Source organism: Stenella coeruleoalba, assembly GCF_951394435.1.
Source record: "Stenella coeruleoalba genome assembly, chromosome: 6".
NCBI lineage: Eukaryota > Metazoa > Chordata > Mammalia > Artiodactyla > Delphinidae > Stenella > Stenella coeruleoalba.
In genome coordinates this window covers 97,685,213-97,708,746 of record NC_137151.1, presented here as the reverse complement: position 1 = coordinate 97,708,746, position 23,534 = coordinate 97,685,213, and the positions used below count along the sequence as shown (strand labels likewise).

General features: G+C 38.7%; 1 protein-coding gene across 2 annotated transcripts in view; it reads right to left on the bottom strand.

The window, feature by feature from the left end:
• The window catches only part of PARD3B (par-3 family cell polarity regulator beta), a 1,038,680-nt gene that overhangs the window by 215,331 nt on the left and 799,815 nt on the right, over positions 1–23,534 (bottom strand). For both annotated transcript variants that reach the window (XM_079924321.1, XM_079924322.1), the window contains one exon: positions 21,640–21,750. In XM_079924321.1, coding sequence (XP_079780447.1) covers positions 21,640–21,750 — 111 coding nt within the window. The remainder of the gene's footprint in view (positions 1–21,639; positions 21,751–23,534) is intronic.

Below are 23,534 nucleotides of genomic sequence, written 5' to 3'. Positions count from 1 at the left end.
ATTTTTCTTGTCAGCTTAAACCAGACCTGATGTCGTAAGGGAACTAGATTGACAGGATAATTTATCACTTCTCTTGTAATAAATAAGTAAATATATTTCTGTGTAGCAAGTTTTATATTCTATTAATGCTGACATGCAAATTCTTCAATGCTGTTAATTGAATCATCTAAGTAGACTTTTTCTTCATGGTTTTCTCTTTGGACACACACATAGCCCATGGAGTCCTTCCTGGTTTGCAGAATCAAATAATGTATGTCTCGTGGATATTACGCCAGCATATTGTACATGAATTTCTGCCAAGTTTGTGATAATTTGCCAAATGTCGTGGGGCAAAGGGCACGTTGATGCTCATTACAGCAGGTCAAGGCATTGAAGTCTGGGAAGCCCGTGAGAGTCAGGTGTGGTCTCAGATCATTCTCATTCTGGATATCCCTGAGAGGTTAATTGCTTCTTTCTTTGCCTATGTGGGATGACCACAGAAAAGATGTCCATATCCCACGTAGCCAAGAACCAACCAAATTGCCCATATCAAACGGGTTTTTATCTATTTGACAATGAATAGATTTCATATTCTAAAATCATGGCAGTAATCTTCAGTTCTTACCTATTAGTTGCATTTTTTTACAGTGTCAGGTGGCAAGATTCTTTAGTACCTTCCCACTGCTACTAAATACTACCATTTCAAGAGAATTGCCATTCAGTGAAGGTTCTCCTATTATTGCAATTTACATTTTCCCTAAATTTATACCTTTCCCAGACCCACTAAATTTTCTCCATTGCTAATGTATTGAGTTCCTGTAATTTGTATTCTCATAATGTGGACAAATTTCTCAGAAATGCTTAGTAAACATCTTTAGCCTTCATTGGGAAATGAGCCCCAAAGAGAGGCTGGGGGAGGAGGGGACGAGCGACAGAGTACATACTATCTTCTCTGATAATGCATAGTTCCCTTATAGCAATCCTATACCGGGGCCCCTACAAACAATGTCATTAGGCATTGAAGCCATTAGGAGATGTTCCCAGGTTGCTGGCCAGACTAACACTGAAAAATGAGGTATAAGAATCTGCCCTTGAGGGGGCTCTGCTGGGGGGATAAAGCTTATGACTTGATGTGCTTTATTCTTATTCTTATTGACATTTGTACGTAGCAAAAAAATAGCCTTATTTATTATTAATATTGCCCTAGTTCATGTGTGTCCACTATTTCTAGCTCTGTGGGGAGCAGAGAGGAAGGTAAGTTTTCTGTATTAAAATGATCAGTAATACAGCACTTTTTAACCCTGGGGCCTGCCAGGCATGATATCTGCAAAAATAAATGGCTGCCCTTTGACACGGTGTCGGTTGTCATCGTATGGAAAAGAATGAGGATGAATCCCTAATGTTGACTGTTTGGGAGTATTGTAAGTCTACATAAACTTCCTGGGGGAGGAAACAGGAAAAATACAGAGAATCAAAGGAAACTAGCTTCATTTCCTTTCCTTTCCCTTATAACTCTTCTTTTCCTTCCATTTTGTCACCTGGAATTTCACACCTGGGCAGTGCTCTCCTGGATATGTCTTTGATCTCTCTCTCTCAAAGCTAACTCACATAAAAAAAATGTGCTGAAGCATTGGGAACGTGGGCACCCACACACCATATCCTGCTCCCTTTCCTTTGTTTTCTTAGCCATAGATGCCAGATTTCTCAAGGCCATGAATGTCCACCCCCACGTCACATAGAATCTTCTTTAAAAGAACTCTGGGCTCATGAAGAACTCTAGAAATACTACCAGCCTCCCTAGGGTCTGGAAGAAAAACCATTTTAGTTATGGAACCATGACTGTATCTGAGACAAGGATAAATACATGCTTTATACCCACCATCTCATCCAGCCAACATGTGACGGGCACTCTTAGAAAAGCTGTGTTCTGCCAATGATGGAGAGTTTTAAAAGAAACAGAAAGTAAAGTCTTTTTCCTCCTATTCACTTTATGCAATACACTTTACATAGGTCAGCAAAAATATTTTATTCAACCACTCGATATTTTGCAGTGCTTATTAGGATTGCCATTTTTGGCTTTTAAAGATGTAACTGTGTCCTAGAGGAACCATATAGAATATTCTTAGAAGTCCAGACACATGCCAAAAAGGGCGACTGGTAGTCAATTTGGTTTCTTTGGTTCCCACGTTTACTATGTGCTAAAAACTATGCTAGACTAGATGAAAAGGACAGGGGACACTTGAGTGCCTGGTGGAAGACCCACAGCCTTGCCCATCAGGTCTGAAAATTAAGGTCTCCTTCCAATTCCAAAAGGGATGGGGTCTGCTTAATATGGGTCCAGGCCTGAGATGAGCCAGCACCAGGAGCATCCTTGGCAACTGGCCCTCCCCCATGTACACGTTACAGATGGATCATGGAAAAAAGCCAACAATCATTTTAGATGATCATGATCACACAGTCATCAGAGAAGGTCCAACAAGCTAATCCACGTGGTGCCTGCTGCCCATGGTGATTCTGCCAAAGAGGTGCCAAGCCATTAGGTAACAAGATAACTACCAGACATGACCCCAGGCCTTCTCGAAGGGGTACTGAGGAGAAATATTCAACCACAACCACTGGTTCCAACCTGGGTGGGTGGGGCTTTGAGGGAGGCTTTTTAAAGGACCACATGTTATATGCACATGGTCTTGAGAATTACAGTAAGGATTTTTGTACTTGATATGATAGGCAATGGGCGTTTGTACGTGGGAGTCTAATGACTGATCTATCCTCATTTGCTCCTTCACAAAGACCAGGAGATACCAGACCAGCCATAATCTTTGGAGCGCTCACCCTCAATTCTGACCACAGCGTGCCACGACTCAGCTGGCTCCCTACTCCTCGGTCCAACTAGGACCCTTTGCTCCAGGTTTTAGACTTAACATAGGAAGTTTCTTAACATTGAAAAGAGGACTGGTTTACCTCTTACTGGAACCACAAATTGCCAAAGTAAAGTAAAAAGTAAAGCCTGTAGAGTGTTGGGAAGAAGGGAGGGGTTGGCATATCTTATTGTAGTTAGCAGGGTACTCTGCAGTCGTCTGAATTTTAAGATGTGAGGAAACATCTTTCAATTCCTTCGATTAATATTTGAGATTTAGATCTTATTCAGGCTCCATCTATGAGCAGTAAAGCAGCATACATTTTAAAAGAGAGGAAGGATATGGCTAGATATCTCCCTGCAGGGAGAATTCATTCTTTAAATAGCAGCCTGGCTGATCTCTTAAAGAATAAATGTTTAGCGGCTTCTCTGTGTAAAATACCTCCATGTCTGCCTTTTACACGTAGACAAAATCCAATCTCCTTACTAGGACGGAGGAGGCTGCATCATTAGACACAAGTCCTTTGTGACTCTGGCTCATGCCACTCTCTGTCCTCGTTACCAAACTCCAATCCTGTGGCATCATTTGCCTCAGGCTTCATTAACACTTGCTGTTCTTTCTGCCTGAAACCCTCTGCCGCCAGGTCTTCCTGTGGCTGGTTCACCACTGTGACTTGAGTCTCGGCGCCTCAGACACCCTTCCCAGTCCCGTCTCCCTATCGTGTTATTCTATTCTATTTTTTCCATAGTTCTGTCACTACTTGATTTTATTTGTTCATTTATCTGTTTACAGGAATGGAAGCTTCACAAGAGCAGGGACCTCACTGGCTGTTGACAGATCTAGCACACTGCCTGGCACAGGGTAGACACTCAATAATGTGACCACAGAAGCAGAGGGAAGCGGGGTCTGAGAGAGAAGCCACGTGACAATGAAGGTAGAGACTGGAGAGACATACTTTGAAGATGGAGCAAGGAGCCATCAGCCAGGGTTGCAGGCAGCTAAGTAAAACGCAAGGAAATGGATTGTCCCCTAGAGCCTGCAGAAGGAAGCAGCTGAGCTGATTTGACTTCATCCCAATAAAACTGATTTCAGAATTGTGGCCTCCAGAACTGTACAAGAATACATTTGTGCTGTTGTGATCATTTGTTATAGCAGCAATAGGAAACTAATACACATCATGAATAAATGGAATTGATGGGTCCTAAATAAAAGTATTTAGGCATGCCCTATTTTCTTTCAGAGCCTGGGATGGTGTATCAAGGTTAATCTTTTCTACAATGTTGGAATATAAGTAATGAAACCAACCCCACACCCTATGGCACGTAAAGAGAAAAGTAAGCCAAATTCTGGAAGCTTTCATACTGTGTGCCATGAACAGATCGAAAACATGTTTACTGTGGAACGCAGGAGAAGGAACCTAAATAAATGTCTTCAAATGTCAAACATAACAATTATACTGGAGACATTACTGTGGGCACAACACCTATACAAACTGGTCCTGGCAGCTGACATCTGTAACACAAGAAACAACTCCCCAGGAGGAGAGCTGTGGATTTAAAACAGATGACGTCAGGCCTTTCCTAAACAAAGATATCTTCTTATCATCTCCCCCCAATACATCAGACAGCACACATTTTCTTCTGCATTGTTAAAAAAGCAAAACTCGAAAATGAGCAGCAATCTTTTATTCCCCCTCTTAGAAAATCTACAGTGACCTGTTTGCAAATAATACCGTGGAAGCATCCCAGAAGAGGCTCTTGGTTCATTAAAATAATCAGCATATTCCAATATGCATTCGTCTCTGAAATAATAATAATTCAGTTTCAATAAATTAATTATGGTTTTAATGAGTGAAATTTACATTTCTATTTCTGCCTTAAGATCTTCGTGGGAGGGAGCTTCCTCACCCATACAGCTCCACTGAAGCAAGGCCTTTTTCTGAGTAGACCAGCAGAGGCTGATGGATCCCCTAACACTGCTGTTTCAGAAATGGAGAAGCAGGATGTCTGGAGAAGCAGCCAGAAAGCCTGGGCTTGAAACCAAGCTCTGCCACTAGCTAGTTTTGTGCCCACGGGCAAAAGGGGAGAATAAAAGGCCTTTTGTCGCCCTAGTTTGCTTCTTCAGTTTTGCAAAACTGTAACAAAAGTTCAATTTGCTCTACCTTTTTTGATTATGGGTCTAGCATATAGACCCATATGCAAATAAATAGTGTGTAATCCACCTATCAACAGAAATATTTTGGCAAATACCTTCCAGACTACTAAAATTGCTATTGTTCACAGTTAAAATATTTAAAGAAATTTTGTATTTTTCTGCAGACTAGGTCTTCAGTAATATAAACTTATAACCCATAGTTATCTGGCTGACTCAATGAACTGCTATTTTCCCAGAAAGTTTTGCCCTAGACTTTTCAACTGTCTTCTTTCTCAGCTTTAGGGAAAGAAACTATAATAGAAAGTACCCTGACTGCTCAGAAATTCCCTAAGATTTCAAATAAAATTTTTTCCAGAGTCTTAAATTCCCCTCTAGTTAGCTAAAATATCATATATTATTGATGGGATTAAGAATTTAAAGTTTTAAAAGTCTCTTTCAATTTTCTACACAGTTAAGTTGTACTTTATAATTGATTTTAATGATTTCATTGTAAGTATCTAGATATACCGGCTGATAAAGAAGGTCTGTTCTACTGTCCCAGCCGTAACACAATTTTTTCATGGCTGCCTTCTCTGTGATCACATAGCATTTTTATATCGCATTACAGTATTTATCACAGTTCAGCTTTACTGTAATTAGTTGTGTATTGGTCTCTCACCTCTCTCTTAATCATGAACTTGTTGAGGGTACTGACTAGGTTGTGGTGCTATTTCCCCTAAGTGCCTAGCTGCTCAATTAATGTTTGCTGAATTATAGAAGCAGTCAGTCCAAAAATAATTAAAAAGTCAAAAGTGAATCAGAGCAGAAAGTATCTACCCAAATCTTCTAAGTGGAAAAATTTCCTATGACTTCAATTTAACTTCAGATTCAAAGGCCTAATTGTTTATCTCGAGAAAAAAGATCTCGGGATGTAAAATAGATTGTTAGTTCTTCAGATGATTGAAAATATTAAAAGTCATCAATATACAAATCTCTCTTACATGTTTTTAGAACTCAAATTGGGACCTGTTCAACCGAAATGACCAACTAAAGGTGACCTTTCATATGAGAAATGTGAAAAATAAAAAAAGAGAGAAGGAAAAAAAAGAAAATGAAGAGAAGACGGTAAGGATTAGCAATAGTTTAGCCAAATGAGTACTGCGGGTTAAAAAGAAACACGCTTGTTAGATCTTAAAATGCACAGGAAGTAGGTGGGACTCACAAAGAGGGCCTCAATGGAGGGCCCCGCGAGAAGGCTAGCCTCTAGTATACATCCTGTGTGAATGGTACCTAGGACTGTTAAACACAGAACAGATTCAGAAATATTTCTGCACTTCCATAAAAGGCAAAGGGGGCTGGCTTGATCTTCTAAGGAAGGTTCCAGCATATGGGGATCAGGCTGGAGGGCTACGAAGAAGAGGTGCAGAGATGCACTTGATAAACTCTGTATGGGATGGAACATGCCACCTTTCAAATATAAAGATGACATGCTCCAGGGTGCTCTCAGTCATTCTCCCTGACAATAAGAGTTCACTTGTTCTCTTAGCCTGAAGGTCTCTGTCCAAGAGAATACACTTTTAGATGTTCACCTGGGATTGGAGGTACAGTTTTGGGCTACTTATAAGAATTGCAAATTGCTTGATGATAAAGATTCCCTCTTGATCCTTTTAAAAAATTAATCTCTGGGGGCTTCCCTGATGGCGCAGTGCTTGAGAGTCCGCCTGCCGATGCAGGGGACACGGGTTCGTGCCCCAGTCCGGGAAGATCCCACATGCCGCGGAGCGGCTGGGCCCGTGAGCCATGGCCGCTGAGCCTGCGCGTCCGGAGCCTGTGCTCCGCAACGGGAGAGGCCACAACAGTGAGAGGCCCGCGTACCACAAAAAAAAAAAAAATTAATCTCTGAGTCCTTAGACCCTATTACAGTACTTGGACAATGATGGGTGCTTAACTGAGATATTTAATACATCAATGGTTCATAAAGAGGTGTAGTTTTTATAATATTAACCTTATTAGCACATTGCCTTAACTACTGAGCCAACCAGCTGTCTGCACTGAACAAAATTAATGAACCTCCCTGTGTGGTGTGCTCACCTGCAGGCTCAGGCCCTCAGCAGCATTTCAGGGATGAAGTGTGGAGGTGAGACTGTTACTTTTCCCAGAAGGTGTTCCATTCCCCCGACCGACATTTTCCTCATTTTCTTTTCAACACCTGCCCCTGCATCCAAGTAGCCCTCCTGCCCTCTTCATGGCTATCCTTTTATTCAGTACATAAACTGATGCTGTGCAATAATTCATTTAAACCTGAAAACTGCTACTCTTCCAATCTGCCAAGGAATGATTAGTAAATGCTCAAGACAGGGCTGAGAGGTACACCACCCTAGTGGGGCACTATGAAACCTATATACGAGTTACCTGTCTATGTAACTACCAATCACACACACACACACAATTATAGATGTTCCCACAGACAGGAAACATCTTAGCTCAGCTAGCTAAGCTCTCTTAATACCAGAAAGATGCCCTCAGATACCACAAAGGAATAAAATAAAACGTAAGCCCTTCTGAGCTAGTCTATGCCCAACACTGTTTCTCATATTCCTTTAGATGAAAAAATTCCTTTCTTATGTTATCTGATTATAAAGCAACGTAAAAATGAATGTGTAAATAGAATCATAAACATGTCTACACAGTTTTGTATGTTTTCAAATGCTCCAGAAAAGTTGTAAGACCGTACTACCCATTTTATTTTTAATTTGTGATATTTGGAGATCTTCCTCAATTTCCCCTCTTTAGTTGGCATGCTGTTAGTAAAATGTGTTCCTCTTTTCTGGTCCGAAGCAAAACCTCTAAGTATATCTTCAGTGACTTAAATTTCCATCTTGGTTCACACACCATATTGGTTTATTATGTAACTTTAAAAAAAAAAATTTTCTTTGAACTTAAGCAGAGCCAAGCTTATGTAAGCTACAGTAGTGTGAACCACTACTGGTAACTGATATCTGCAGGAGGTTATTTCAGATTGATCAATGAAGGTTGCACGACTACCTTGAGTCCATTTATTTCCTCTGAATAGTTTTCACTTGATGATATGAATTGGTCATTGATATGAGGCATCCACTTTTATCTTAAGTCACATACATATTTGAGGCAGGGAATATTTTAGCATAATGTCAGTTTTCTTGGCACTGAATTTTTGTTTTCTGGTAAAAAGAATTAGGCTTCTTCAAGAATTGACAGTCCATTTCTTAACACTTTGTAACATGTTCTGGTTTCATTTAATACGTTTCTTTGTCAGGCCTTACTTGTCCATCCTTTGAAATTGGCGAGGTAAATACATAATTATTGGGAATAGGATTGATTGATAAAAACTAGAAAAATTACTACAGCTAGTTTTTAATCTGCTGTGTAAAAAAAATATAGGAACATATTCAATTTGGGTTTAATAATGTCCAAAGCAGCCAACTGTAATACTGAACCATTTGTTAAAACTATGATCTTGTTTTTTCCAAAGTGGAATATTTAATAGTCATTGCAGATTTTTTTTTTAATATGCATTTATGTGACTGTTACAAAATGCAGCTCTGAAATTTAAAAGTCCAACTAGTAAATTATCCTCTCTTGGCTTTCTTATTACATCCACTATAACAAGATTAAAAACATATGAATTATACTGCATTTTCCTGACTCGGTGATTTTCTTTCTTAAACTAAGTCAACCCACTAAAATATCCTTTGATGCTCGTTCAGCTAAAACTTTATATTTTTGCAAAGACACATTATGTGATTTGAAAATATCTTTAAGTGCCTGGAATATCTGAATTGGAAATGTGCCATCTTTTACATCTTCACACTAATAGAATTTTTAATTAGCTGTTGATACTGTCAATAATCGAGTTCACTATTTTTCTTTTAAAATGATTTGTCTAAGCAACTCCTTTTCCACTCATATGTTTTTTTTTATTTTTTAAAACTGGTGCTTACTACTATAATCAAAATAATTTTTAAACAGAGCACTGTTGTTTCAAAAATAGGCAAGAACTTTAGGCAAAATATTTGAATACACGTTATTGTTTTTCCCATGCATTACTAGAAGTTTATCCATTTTTAAAATTACATAGATAACTTATTTTAAATCTGCTATTATTTTATACTTTTAAGTTAACCAGGACTCTACTAAATATCTTCTCTTTACTGAGACGTAAGGAAACGAAACAAGCAGAAGTTATAATCTATGCCTCAGGAGAATTAGGATCTAGGCAAGAAGCAAAGACATGAAACTGCAGGAGAGTGTATAATAAGGAATTATCTTATAAGACAAAGACTCTAATTTAATGGTAATGTGGACTCCTAATTGCAGACTAGGATTTTAGTAATATTGCCTCCCTGAGAGAGTAGCTATATGGCATCTGGTATATTACAAATGGCTGTCGCTATTTTTCCTGATTCTCCATTTCCATCACAGTTTTCATGCTTGCCCCCTGAAATATAATCTGCACTGTGAATTCTGATTGAATCGTCTCAACATGCAGCACAAAAAAAAGATCCTCCTTTGACGGAGAATAAGCCAAGGACAGTGTGTCTCATCTATACAATCAAATTCAGTTTTCCCTGTAAAGGCAAATTTTTCCTTTTAAAAGGTTGAAATGAATGGTACTTAAAAAGTTCAACTGGTTAAATTTAAGCCATTGGAAGAGAATGGGGGCAAAAGCCCACTTAAAAAAATAAAAAAAACCTCTTTAGGCCCATAACATTTCCATTTGTTTGTGAAATGGATGAATTTCATTCTCTTTAAGGTCTTGTCTCTCAGGATCTGGTTTGGTGACAGGGAAACAGGTGTCGATAGTCCTGATGGGCTGGCCACTATGTGTCAATGACCATCTTCACTGTTCTACTACCAGTTACAAATGATCTCATGCTTCTGGATACCATTTCATAGCCCAGGGGAAAGACTTACTGTTCTAAACTCTATAGCTTTGTCCACCATTGATATAGCCTATTCTGCCTCTGGATTCCATTCTAGCAATTATTCCCTGGAAAAATAAAATTAGAATCAGTGTAGCTTTACATTTCTTCCTTCATTCATTCATCCATTATTCAACAACTGTGTACTAAGTACCTACTCTGTGAAACGTAATGTGTTAGATGCTGAGAGAAACAGAAATATAATTATGATGTGGTCCTCGCCTTAAGGAAATTACAAGCTAGTAATGGAGAGAAGGCATGTTTGTAATCACAGACATCTACAATTCAATGCAGCAAAATAACAACAGTAATAACAATGTGTATCTATCCTCTGCCAAGCACTGCTCTAGATGCTTTAAGCATTTCATCTTATGTAAATTTCACAGGAACTCCGAAGGCTAGGTATTATTTCTCATTCCAAAAAATTTTCCAAATGAGTGAGCTGAGGCTCAGAAGGTTTCAGCAAAGTGTGCACAATCGCACAGCTGGTGCACAGAAGTCAGGCTTCAAATCCAACACTATTAGATATTAATGCTCATTCTCTTCCGAATAAACACAGTCTCTAAGAAAAAAAGGTAAGTTCGCCATTTATTGAACATCTCTATGCCTGGCACTATTCTGAATGCTTCACTTCAGTGTCTCAATTAGTCCCCACAACAATATTATGATGTTATGATGGTTATCTACCCCTTTTGTAGTTAAAGAAAATGAAGCTTAGCGAAATTAAGTAACTTGACCCAAGTGACTTAGTGGAAGAATTTTCTTCCAACTTAGGTAGTTTGGGAAGGTATAACGGAAGAAGTGGGGTTTCAATGAATTTTCATTGATTCGGACCAACTGAGGCAGGAGGAGGGTGTTCCAGGCAAAGGAAATGGTATTAGGAATGGCACAGAGATTGGAAAGTGCTATAGTAGTTTCAAACCGAGTGACCATTCCAGGTTGGCTAAGTACACGGGTCACATTGGGCAGGAGTGGAAATTATGATAAGAAAGCTAGGCTATAGTCAGGTACGTTAGGCCAAGGAGTTTGGACTGTACACAGTAGACGAGAGCCATTGAAAGTTCGGAGAGAGGAATGACTTTGATCAAAGCTATTATTACTGATCCATTCTTCTCCACCCTGCTCTATTTAGCAATCTCTGCTTCAAGAAATCATGATTTCACAAATTATTATTTATTTGTTAAGTTCATCCAAGAACATGAATACTCACAGCTTCCATCTAAACAGCCAATTGTTACTATTGTTAAACAAACAAAAAAAATCCCTTTTAAGTGACCTCTAGAAAAGCAGACTTTTGTGCCATAGCCCAAACCACTTCAACCTTCTTAACTTTCAATACTAAAATCAAACAAAGGGCACAGAGCAGAAGGCGGCTGGAGTATGGGCCTGGGAAAGGGGTCAGGTTCCTCTGGCCATCAATCTGAAGTCAATTCAGATGCACTGCGAAGTCATTAAGTAATTAAACTACAGAGCAAGGACAGGTGGGTGGGAGACAGCAAACAGGGAAGAAAAGGACACTTTCATTCGCTTTCCACCAAAGACTGAATTTGAAATATCAGCAGACCAGAGTTATCCTTCTTTAATGTAATACATTTAACAGAAATGCAAATGTGAGATGTCGTGAATTTAATGACTGTGGTTACAAGTGTTTTCTGCAATCACATACCGCATGAACTTGAGAGGCTGGCAGTCACCCATGCTATTTGTACCCCTCCTCCCTGAATTTGCTTCCATGGCTGTCAAACACTGGTTGCAGCCAGCACTCCAAACGCCCCTGCCCGGCTACCGTGCTGCCATCTTGGGCCTAGCTCACTGTCCTTGAGGAGCAACTTCCAACTGGTGATCAATAAGAAACGAGAAGAAGCTTCTTGCATGGGAGTATCTGGCATGACTCCCGGCTGGGCAAAGTCTGTGTTCAAGTTGGCCTTCTTCATCATGACCGTATCCAACTCAGCAATTTTCACAGATGGTGTATCTCAGAGCATTCTGGGCTCCCAAATGATACTAAACGGATTACCTGGGGTCTTTAATCCCCAGAGCTGGCCAGAAAATAACCCTGAGCACCTAGAGTGAACCAGGTGCTTGTTTCATAAATAAAACTTTTCACAAAAGTCTGAAGGCTAGACGTCTCATATAACAGATGAGAACACAGAGGTCTGGGGCAGTTTAGTAGCTTGACAGCGTGCTCATGCAGAGTCAAGTCTTTAATACGGGTCTGACCTACTCCTGGGTTTTGCAATCTTTCTGCTTGGCCACAGGCCTCCCCCTGGGCCACCACCCAGGCCAGTTGGCCCTAAACATAGCTATAAGCAACACCTGGGAAATAGTTTTAAAATACGTATCTTCGGGCCCAATCGCAGATGTACTGAATATCCACAGCATATTTCTATCTCTATCTCTACCTATATCTGTTTAATCTAATTATCTATTTATCCCAAACAGGGCTTGTCAACCTTGGCATTTGTCAACTGACATTTTGGGCTGGGTAATTCTTTCTTGTAGGGGGTTGTCCTCTGCATTGTAGGATGGTGAGAAACATCCTTGCTCTCTACCTACTAGGTTAAAGAAGCACCTCTCCCTTAGTGTGACAGCTAAAAATGTCTTTAGACATTGTCAAATGCCCTTTGGGGGGAAAACCACTCCCAGTTGAAAACCACTAATATAAAAAACTGCCAAGGCAATTTGGAAAAAGCATATTCAAAGTCTGGTGTTTATAAATCACATGTCTAGGTTAGAATTTCTATATAAAGAATATGAGGGGAAAACAAAGCAGATCTGGAAAACAACAGGTTGAGTATCCTTTCAACTTGCAGATTTTGCCAACCTCTAGGAACAGTAACTAATCTTGGCCTCCTGAGTGGGTGTATAGTCATGGAAGTTTTCTAAAGCAGGATACAACACAGCATATGTCCAAATGAGAAATGAAGATGAGATACTTTAGAAATTCTAGAAAATATTATTTGATTTATAGAAGTTTGATTTGTCCACATTTTTTGAGCACTTTTAGCAAATTAAGTTTATTTGTACACTGCCCGGCTCCAAACTAGTCCACAGTAAATATTCTGGATTCTCTTAACTTTTATTTACTGAAATTTTCGTCTTTGAAGGAACTTAGTTAAAAAGCATTTTATCCAAATAAAATGTTAGGCCTTAAAGAATTATTATTGCCATTTCATTTCATGGTAATAAAAAGAGGGATACATCCTCAAAAGTTGTTTATCCAAAGGTATGAAAACAATTGATAAGATGGGTACTGGACTCTCATTTCTAAGTTCTAGTCACCAAAGTCCTTGTACCTAGTTACAGCCACCCAAAGCTTTCACAGAAAATGTTCTCAAATTGTGCCTCTGCCATCCGTAACCTCATGGAACCAAATAGATCTGTTATCTGACCGGCAACAAATCCAGCGAATTACCAAAGTTTGGTGATTATATTGAATATATTTTTTTGTGTGTATATTAAAATGAAATATGCAGATCAACAGAATTTAGAAATTCTTTCCAAGTTTTTCTCAGGTTAGATATTCTGAACATTTCTGTGGGATCACTGTAGGTAGTTTAGTAAATTCCTTTTTAGAATGTATTTCAGAATGTAATTGTAGCACTACAATTGAGTACAATAATATAATATGTCACTCTAGGGTATTGGAATATAAGAGTATTCTTTTAAAACGCTTTTTTAAAGAGCTGGTGTACTTTGATCTTAGAAGTTTGTCTAAATGACTGCTGGAAAGCATGCCAATCAAATGATTCATTTTATGTATTAATCCAGCTCGGCTGACAAGTAGTTGCTAATACAGCACTTCTAACATTGACTCAAGTCGCATAAAAGGATTTTGGCTCATAAAAAATGCTGGCATGGCATGAGGACGTAGGTGTTCCCATCTCTTGTCTCTAGGAATATAGGCATGTGCCAAATTTTGCTGGTGACCACAAGCATTTCTGGGAAGATAGGTGTTATGAAGATCAAAAAAATGTACAGCTATTAAAACTACCTGCATCCCCCTGTATTTCACACCCTCATTTCTCTAAATAAGAGATACACCTTGGAAGAGGGGTGGTGGGTGTGTGGCCACTATACCCTGTGTTTGTGCTAGCTCGTGCTGACCCTTTCTCTCTCTCTCTCTCTCTCTCTCTCTCTCTGTTTTTAATTCTTATTCTAGGGAAAAAGGCTACCCTTACCCTAATACAAGCATCAATAGTAATTACTGGGATACGGCAAATCTCTTTTCATTTACTGAGATGGTTAGCACTATCAAAGACAGAAATCTGGTAGCTTCTTTCTGTAAGCATAAAATGAGAACATGACCTTGTCCTGAGAAATGCCGTCTAGTAATATTTTTCATAACTTCCATGCAGTGATGATCTAATAAGAATCTAAAAGTAATTAACTGGATCTCTTTAAGCCAACCAAAGCCTTATTCATTTTTATCAGGATTCTAAGGGAGCCATAAATTGGGGCATTTTGAAAAACTGGGATCTAATCCAGTCCATGATCTGATCAGGGTTCAGTGGTAATAATAAATTGGGACTATTATAACTGGGAATCATTCCAACATTTTGCCCATACCACAGGACCTAGCAAATTCTATTGCAAAAGACAGGGATATTGAGAGAGGAGTAAAACCATGCTGAATTAATCATTTGTATGTAATCATGCCAAAACATGGGTGTTTTCAACAGTTTAAATAGTGCCAAAGTTTAAGTTCAATAAATAATTAATTATAGAGATTCTCTTGGCAAATTAAAGAAATCAACCTTCTGGTTCCTTTAATAAAATATGCACTCTTTTTAGGATATAATAATGACAAAATCCTATCATTTGTTGCTCTATGTATTTAGGGGTGTAATACTTATGTAGGTTACAGCATAAAATACTAATTCAGAATATACTTTCCTTTTCTTTCTTAGAATACAATAAGCATCTTCATTTTTCAGTGTGCACAAATGTTGGATAAACTCTAGCCTTATTCTGGTTCTCATTTCAATTTCCAGTAACATAAAAATCTCCCATAATTAAATAAAATGCTGAGAGGTTGGGAATAGATTTTCACCCACTTGTATTCTCAAACTCTAAATGGTTTCTGAATGTTTTTATATCTCTGAGATGCATTTCGTTTATGTGGGGAACTTGCAGCTGCATAATTAAATCTTGGTTTGCCAAATATCAAAAACACATGTATTGATTTAAACTAAGGGAACAGGCCACAAGCAGCTCAGCTGATAAGGCAAGGGAGAAGCCTCCGCAGTTCTTGGAAGGCTTCCTAAAGGAAAGAAAACTAAGAACCTTGAGTGCAGACACTGAAACCGATTAACTTGCCTAAATCTTAGCTTCACTCTCACTTAGGCATTCCGTTCAGGCCAGTTGTTGAAAACAAGAGCCATATGTTTTCATACTTCTCAATGCTGAAGCTAGAGAGGTTACCACTTTCCGCCCTCAACTCCTCATTGATCCTAAGAGTCTAATAAGATCTACAAAAACAATGTTTCATTAACACAGTAAATGAGCTCCCTTGCAAAACAAACTCTGATATGGTATAAGAGTAATAGAAGATCTTAGAGTGCAAACTCATATGTTATTAAACTCCCCCCCCAATTTTAGTAAGAAGTTTCATTTTTTAAAATTTAATTCAGAATCAGTAATACAGGACTTTAATGGAAGACAGCCTTTGGTCAATGGGGATTTTCTCCCTCAGTGCAATAATCTTAAATAAACGAGGGGAACATATTTATCTTTAACCAATCTCCACCTGACTTTTGAGAAGGTATTAACAATACAAGTACAACATGCATATTGTTAGGTACTCTATAGGTCCTAGAATCTGGTTAATTTCACACTTTGCAGAAGGTTACAATTTTAAAGTCTTAATACTAAACAACAGCAATAAAAGTACATGGTTTACTGACTTGTTAAGACCATACCTTGCTTTTAGCTCACCATACTAATTTACATAATCTGAATATTTGGAAAATGCTAATTTAATTTAGCTTGATAAAGAATTCTAGGAGAAATAATCTTTGAACATAATATTGGATTCATCCTTCTAGCAATGGATATAAGCATTTGGAACTAATGTTTTATTATGGCCAGTTTCACTGGAGCGTGAACAAAATGATGAGTTTATTTAAAACAGAGCTTCACTGCCATGGACTGTTTGACTTGTTTTAGGAGGGGACACATGATCAGCTCAGGAAATCAAATATGAGACTAAGAAAATCCTAACACGCAATTATGAGCAAGAAACTTGGGCTTATACATTCAGATAATAATAGTGCATATGCTACCATGAATCAATGCCACAGCCAGTTCAAGAAGGGCCACTCTAACGAGTTTAAAGTAAATGCCTCTATACTCAGATATTCATATATTTCTCGGACCCTAAGATCTGGGAGAGACCACAGCGATCATCTAAGGACACATGCAGCATTAATGGTGCACAAGATGATTTCTGACGGTATGTGGCTCGATGAATTTAATTATATTAATTTACATGGTTTTGCATTATATAACTTTTTATTTAATTGAAGATATATAGATATAAATAAACCAATGAAGATAATATATCAGTGACTGAAGTTTATGAAACTGATGCTAGTCCAATCCTTTCCTGCTGCACTCATCCTTTCTCAGGGTAATCATCAGCTTCTTATTAGACATTTCCAGTGTCAATACTTTCACCACTGCGTGAGACACTCTAATTTGTCAGGATGCTTTCCCCTCAATCAAGCTGAAGGCTACCTCTCTCTTTTTTTTTTTTTTTTTTTTGGCGGTACGCGGGCCTCTCACTGCTGTGGCCTCTCCCGTTGCGGAGCACAGGCTCCAGACGCGCAGGCTCAGCGGCCATGGCTCACGGGCTCAGCCGCTCCGCGGCATGTGGGATCTTCCCGGACTGGGGCATGAACCCGTGTCCCCTGCATCGGCAGGCGGACTCTCAACCACTGCGCCACCAGGGAAGCCCAAGGCTACCTCTCTTAAAATAATTCCTTTTTAGAATCTTCAAGAAAATAAATGAATGGATGAATAAGTAGAGAGAGAGAATGGAAAGCGAATGGATGCTATAAAATACGTCTAATTCCTCTTCTGCGTAATGTTCTTTAATCACGTGACATGAGCTAAGTCTTAACTCTGCAGACTATGCATTCCCAGGCCCTTCCATATTTTTCAGGAGACATGGATTCAGTGCTGCCATTTTCTGTGTGTGAGACAGGCTTAGGGTATTTCAGGTGTGATCTGAGCAGTATAAAATAGAAATTATTGTTTCTTCCTTCACTTTTGTACATGAACTTCTGTAGCCTAGGACTGGATTAAGTTTCTGGCAGGCACATCCCCATGTTGACTCATGCTAAGCTTACCCTCAACTAAAACCATCAGGCAAATTTTTCATATATTTGGTATTAAGTCAAACCTTCCACATCCTGTGCTTGTACAGTTCCTTCTGGGACCTAAAAGCAAGACTTTACATTTATTCCTATTAAGTTCCTTTATGTTTGATTCAGTCCATTGTTCCAGATGATTCTGTCATCAGACACACTGTCAACCCCTGCAGCTTCTTGGAATTCAAAATCGGATCAATGGGCACCATCACTGATGCCAATGGTCAGCAGGCCAGCGTTAAAAATAAATTTTTGAGGAAAACTTTTTTCTTGCAAGCCTACATTGATGGAATATTCATTAGCAATCTTTGCGTACAGTTTCTCAATTAGCTAATAATCCTTCTAGGGTTACAAGATCTGGTGTATATCTCTCTGCAATGGCCACAGGATATCATGAGAAAATACAATTCTAATGTCCAAGAGGTAGTACCCCTACTCTTTGTGAAGTCCATAGATTAGAACAGGGATTTTCAGTCTCCACACGATTGACAGTTTGAGTTGGATAACTCATTGTTTGAGGACGGGGACTGTCTTATGCATTGTAGGATGTGTAGCCATATCCCTGGCCTCTACCCAGTACACAGTGGTGGCAACTCACTCCCCACACCCCCTCCAAAGCTCTGACAAACAAAAATGTCTCCAGATATAGCTACATGTTCCTTGGGGAGCAAATTTCCATCCTCCATGCCTCCCCCCACCCCCCGAAGAACTAAGAATCTCTGTTCTAGACTCTGCATTCCTCCAATCTAATCTAATAACTCAATCCACCAGTTGTGGCTTTTTTGACCTTTCCATAGCTATAGCTATGAATAAAATATTCATATATATCACCAAAACAATTCCCTATCTGGAGTTAGATACATAGGCAAAGTAAAACAAGATATGGAAATCATAAGAAAAATAATGAGAGGAATGATATAACCCTAAAATTTAGAGTTGAGGTTAGATTAACCCTCGAGTAAAACAGTTACAAGGAATTGACATTCAAATTATATGATTTAAGAGGTAATTATAAGGACTTTTGTATTTGGATGCTCATCATGGTATTATTTGGAACAGTGAAAAATGGAAATAGACTATACATTTGAAGACAACAGAAGATAAATGAATTATGATATACTGATCTCACAGAATATTAGTCACCAAAATGACATAATTTCAAAACATTAATGACATGGGGAAATGCTCACAATATAATGGGAATTCTGTGAAAACAGTAAGTATATGCAGTATGAATACCAAGTTTTCAAACAAAAAAAATATAGTAAAAATATCATAAAAATATGAATAGTGGTTATGGAATTATGGTAGAATTATTCATGATTTTAATCATCTTCTTTACACTTTTTATGTTTCCAAAAATTTCTTAATAAACTTATCATCTTTGTAAGTTTTGTGCACATGAGGGGATGGGGTGGGGAAAGATCCATATTCCCTTAGGTGAGGGACCATTGGCAAGCGTTCCTCTTTTGTTTGTAAAAGTGTGCAGGTAAGGTAGGCTGCTTCAGAGAGGGCATATAAGAAAGATGGCGATGTTTTTATACTGGGTTATTCAATCCTCCTGGGAAAAAAATCTGTACATCATTTTTCATAGAATGAGAAGAGTTTAATCTAATGTTCCAGCTAAATCTTGTCCCTCAAACTCAGTGATTCTCAGACTGCTGAAGAGTCACTTTGGGTGAACTATTAAGCACAGATTCCTGAACTCTAACTTCCAAGATTCTGATTCTGCCAGTCCGGTGTGGCACTCAGGAATTTTCACTTTTTAACAAGCTCCCCAAGTCATTCATTCTGATGCAGGTGGCCCATGGGCCATATTGAGAAACATAGCTATCTATAAGAAGTCATGTGTTTTGATTTGGATGAGTATTTTTTTTTTTGCCTCTATTTTTGATAACTTCTTCCTGGTTATACACGAAACAGAATTGGTACGGACCCTCAGCGATGTGTCAGTGAACTGGCTCTTTGAAAAAAAACAAACCCAATTTACCATCACCTGCCAGTTTCTGTGGTGTAAATACTCCCACCATGACCAATCTCAAGCTACCAACGGTTTAGCAACCAGCTCACAGAATTCTTGAAAGCTTAATAATCATCTTTCATAAATTGGGGCAAGCTGGCTTCAGTGATATACAGTATATATTATATTTAAGTGCTTTAAACTCTTTGAAAAAGGAATATGTTAATGAAAAACTATTATATCTATGACAACTAGGATGAAGCAAGTAAGCAACCGGATGGCTTGAATCATCTTCAGGTAACAAATTCTAAATGTATTAGAACAAAAGACAACTTTGTGAACTTGTATACACTATTTCCTATTTTATTCTATTTTTTTTCTTCCTGTGGCCAGGCCATGAAGAGTGATACATTTGCTGAGTTCTTTAAGAGTTGTGAATTGTTTCCAATGGATGATAGAGAGCCAAGAAATGGGACTGCAGGGTTGGGAGCAATGTCAAATGTTCAGCCTTCACTCCACCCTCTATGGTCTTCAGTCCCTGAGCTGTTGAAATATCCTTGGCCATTAATTCGATAGCACCCAACCATAACATCAACTTCTCCCACTCTTTCCCCTTGTACATGATTGAGACAATGTTGTCTCTAGGAAACCCATATCAGATGTGTTTTATGTGTTCACGTGCAGGAAGTGGCCTAAGTGGAGGCTAATAGTATAGTTCTTTCAATATTTTGACCAAACATATTTTAAGAAAATTGGTCCTGAAGCCCATATAACCAGCTGAGGTGAGTTTACAGTTCTGCTTTTAAGAACAAAACTCCTCAGGCACCTGCTTCCTAAAGGCAAAACCAGAAAGAAAATGAACTCTTGCTTAAAGACAACCCACCTTATTTTCTGAGTTACCAATTTTCTAGCTGGCACAGAGTTCCCTAGCTACTAACAGGAAACCCCCCAACCCCAAGCAAGTGTTGAGCTGCAAAAAATGTGAAGTCTGCATTCTAGCAAATAGCTCAGTTTCCTGAAGATGAGGCAAGAATGTGGTACCTCAGAAAGTGAAGTTAGGGGAGCAGTAAAGACCTATGGCATGGTCTCACCGCACAGATGTCTTTGCCAACAGATGCATTTAAATCTTAGCCTGAATTACATTTTACATTACAGGATTGCTGAATCTGGGGCTATGATGGAGAATTCATCTTTCTTCTCTTTGGGGCAACTCTGACAGGTGAATAGTCAACAACAATGGAAAGCACTTGATTTCTTTTCTTCTGCTCCACTGACCCTGGAACTGAGCTTATCAACCTCTCAAAAACAAGAAAGGACTAAATAGGGTTTTTTTCTTGCTATTGATAAAGTCAGCCTTCTCAATGGGAATAGACCACAAGATAGGGGTCAAAGCTTAACAGTTAGATACTCTTAGCCTGCTCTGTGCCAGAAAATGCAATGAATAAGAAGTATGATTTTCCTAATACACATGCTAGAATATTAAAATAAGTTCAAGAACTGAGTTTTTAAAAACGACAAGAACTATTATTACTAATAAGCAAGGAAAAATTTGCACAAATCTGACTTCATACATGATCAAGTCAGCATCAAATACTTAAAATTATGTAATAATCTCAGTCTTTCTCCAGGCTTCATTTGGTTGTGAAGGCAAAGAACTGTCAGGAGAAATATGAATATTCACTTACATGTTTCAAAATCAGACATTTATATATCTACTTGGGATAAATGCCAGAGTTAACATCAAAGATATGTGAAGGACCTCTTGTCCTAATGGAACATTAAGCTCCTCAAATAGAAGAATTCAGCCCTTGCAAACTGTCATTATTTCAGTAAATGAAACCGGCCCTTTAACAGATGGGCAACACACTTTGCAACTTGCTGATGGCCTAATAAAAGGCACTGGCTTTTTAAAAATGAAGGGCATGTACTTCTCAAATTACAGTACCCAAATGGGCTTAGCAGAATAAAATTAAGAAGGTATACAACAGCTTGACAAAAATTAGGAACAGACTATGGAAATTTGATAGCTCTAAACATCAATATCCAGATGACCTTTTTATTTAAAAAAAACCCGGAAAACAAAAAACTCCTCATTTAAACCATAGGGAACATATGCATTGATATAGTCAAAACTGGGGGCAGCACATCATGGAATTATAAGTACCAATATAATAAAAACATGAAGTTAAGTTCTTCTCAAAATATAATAAAAATTCCCTAAAAAGCAGATTCCATTTATATCAGGTGTCTCTCCTTTTGTATCAGTCAACCTTTATGCTTCTTAAAATAAGATCTCTCCAGTTGACTGATGATATAACCAAGTTAACACAGACCACGCATGAAAATAAAATAAGAGGCCCAGCATTTCTACTCACCTCTCACGTTCTTCTTTCATTTTTTCCAGCTCCTCTTCTCTCAGGCCACCATGCTTCAGAGGACCTTTCTGCTCAGCCTTTCCACCCTTATCATCTTTCTTCTTTCCAAATCTAGTGAAACATGGAGAAGATGATTGTTAATGATAATTACGCTCTTTTCGTGGTTAGTTGAAGATACTTATGAGATGAATTCATTAAATTCTTTATTCTAAGCAATACAAGATCAGTTCACATAAAATGGAATTCTTTATTCTAAGCAATACAAGATCATTTCACATAAAATGGAATTAAAATAAGATGCTGAGATCAGAAAAATAATACAGTTACCGAAGTCCCCTCCTTTTCCTCTCTTCCTTCTTTCCCTCCTTCTATTGACTGTGCAGTCTGCACAAAATCATGTGATTAAAGACTAAAAATTTCAAACCATTAATTCAGTAGAGATTAAAGAACTGAAAGGTTGTTGTTCCCATATAGCTAAACACTGACCGACCTCCTAAATAGGCCTCCAGAGCTCCAGGTGGCATTGACATTGAAGATTAAACTCATGGGATTACATAGTGAGAGTGCTGCAAGGGACTTTACCGAACACCTAGTTCAACATTCTCATCTTAAAATGAAGAATCAAAAGCTCTGAGAGCCCCTGGGCCTTGACCAAGACCACCCAACAAGTTCAGGGCAGGACTGGGATTAGAACATGGGTCACCTCCTACATTGCACATTTTCCTTCAGGCCATATGCACTCTCCCATGTAGCTGCAGGCTTCCCAAATCAGCCCAAGGTCAGTGTGTTAAAGGCCCTCCCCGGTGCTTGGCTTAAGTGTGGTTAACTGGGCACAGTGGTGATTTTATTTTTTTCCTCCAGCTTTAATGAGATATAATTGGCACATGAACACTGTGTAAATTTAAGGTGTAGAATGTATTGATTTGATACATTTATAAATTAGAAAAGAATCACCACCATAGTATTAGCTACCACCTCCATCCTGCCATGAAGTTACCATTTCTTTTTTGTGGTGAGAACATTTAAGATCAACTCTAAGCAACATTCAAGTGCATGATACAGTGTTGTTAGCTATAACCATCATGCTGTACATTAGATTCCCAAACTTATTAATATTATACCTGGAAGTCTGTACCCTTTGACCAACATTTCCCATTTCCCTACCTCCCAACCCCTGATAACCACCACTTTACTTTTTTCTCTGAGTTTGTCTTTTTTAGATTCCACATATAAGTGACGTCGTACAGTTATTTGTCTTTCTCTGTCTGACTTATTCCACTTAGCATAATGCCGTCAAGGTTCATCCAGTTGTCACAAATGGCACAATTTCCTTCTTTGTCATGGCTGAATAATATTCCATTGTATACATATACCACATCTTCTTTATCCATTCATCTTGATGGACACTCAGATTGTTTCCATATCTTGGCTATCATGAATAATGTTGCAATGAACTTAGAAGTACAGATATTTCTGCGAGATCCTAATTTCAACTCCTTGGGATATACACCTGAAAGTGGGATTGCTGGGTTATATGATAGTTCTAGTTTTAATTTTTTTTTTTTTTTTTTTTTTTTTTTGTGGTACACGGGCCTCTCACTGTTGTGGCCTCTCCCGTTGCGGAGCACAGGCTCCGGACGCACAGGCTCAGCGGCCATGGCTCACGGGCCCAGCCGCTCCGCGGCATGTGGGATCTTCCCAGACCGGGGCACGAACCCGTGTCCCCTGCATTGGCAGGCGGACTCTCAACCACTGCGCCACCAGGGAAGCCCCTAGTTTTAATTTTTTGAGGAACCTCCACATTTTTTTCCATAGTGGCTGTACCAATTTGCATTCCAAACAATAGTACACTAGGGTTCCCTGCAATTATGATACTTTAAAAGAACATTGTGTTT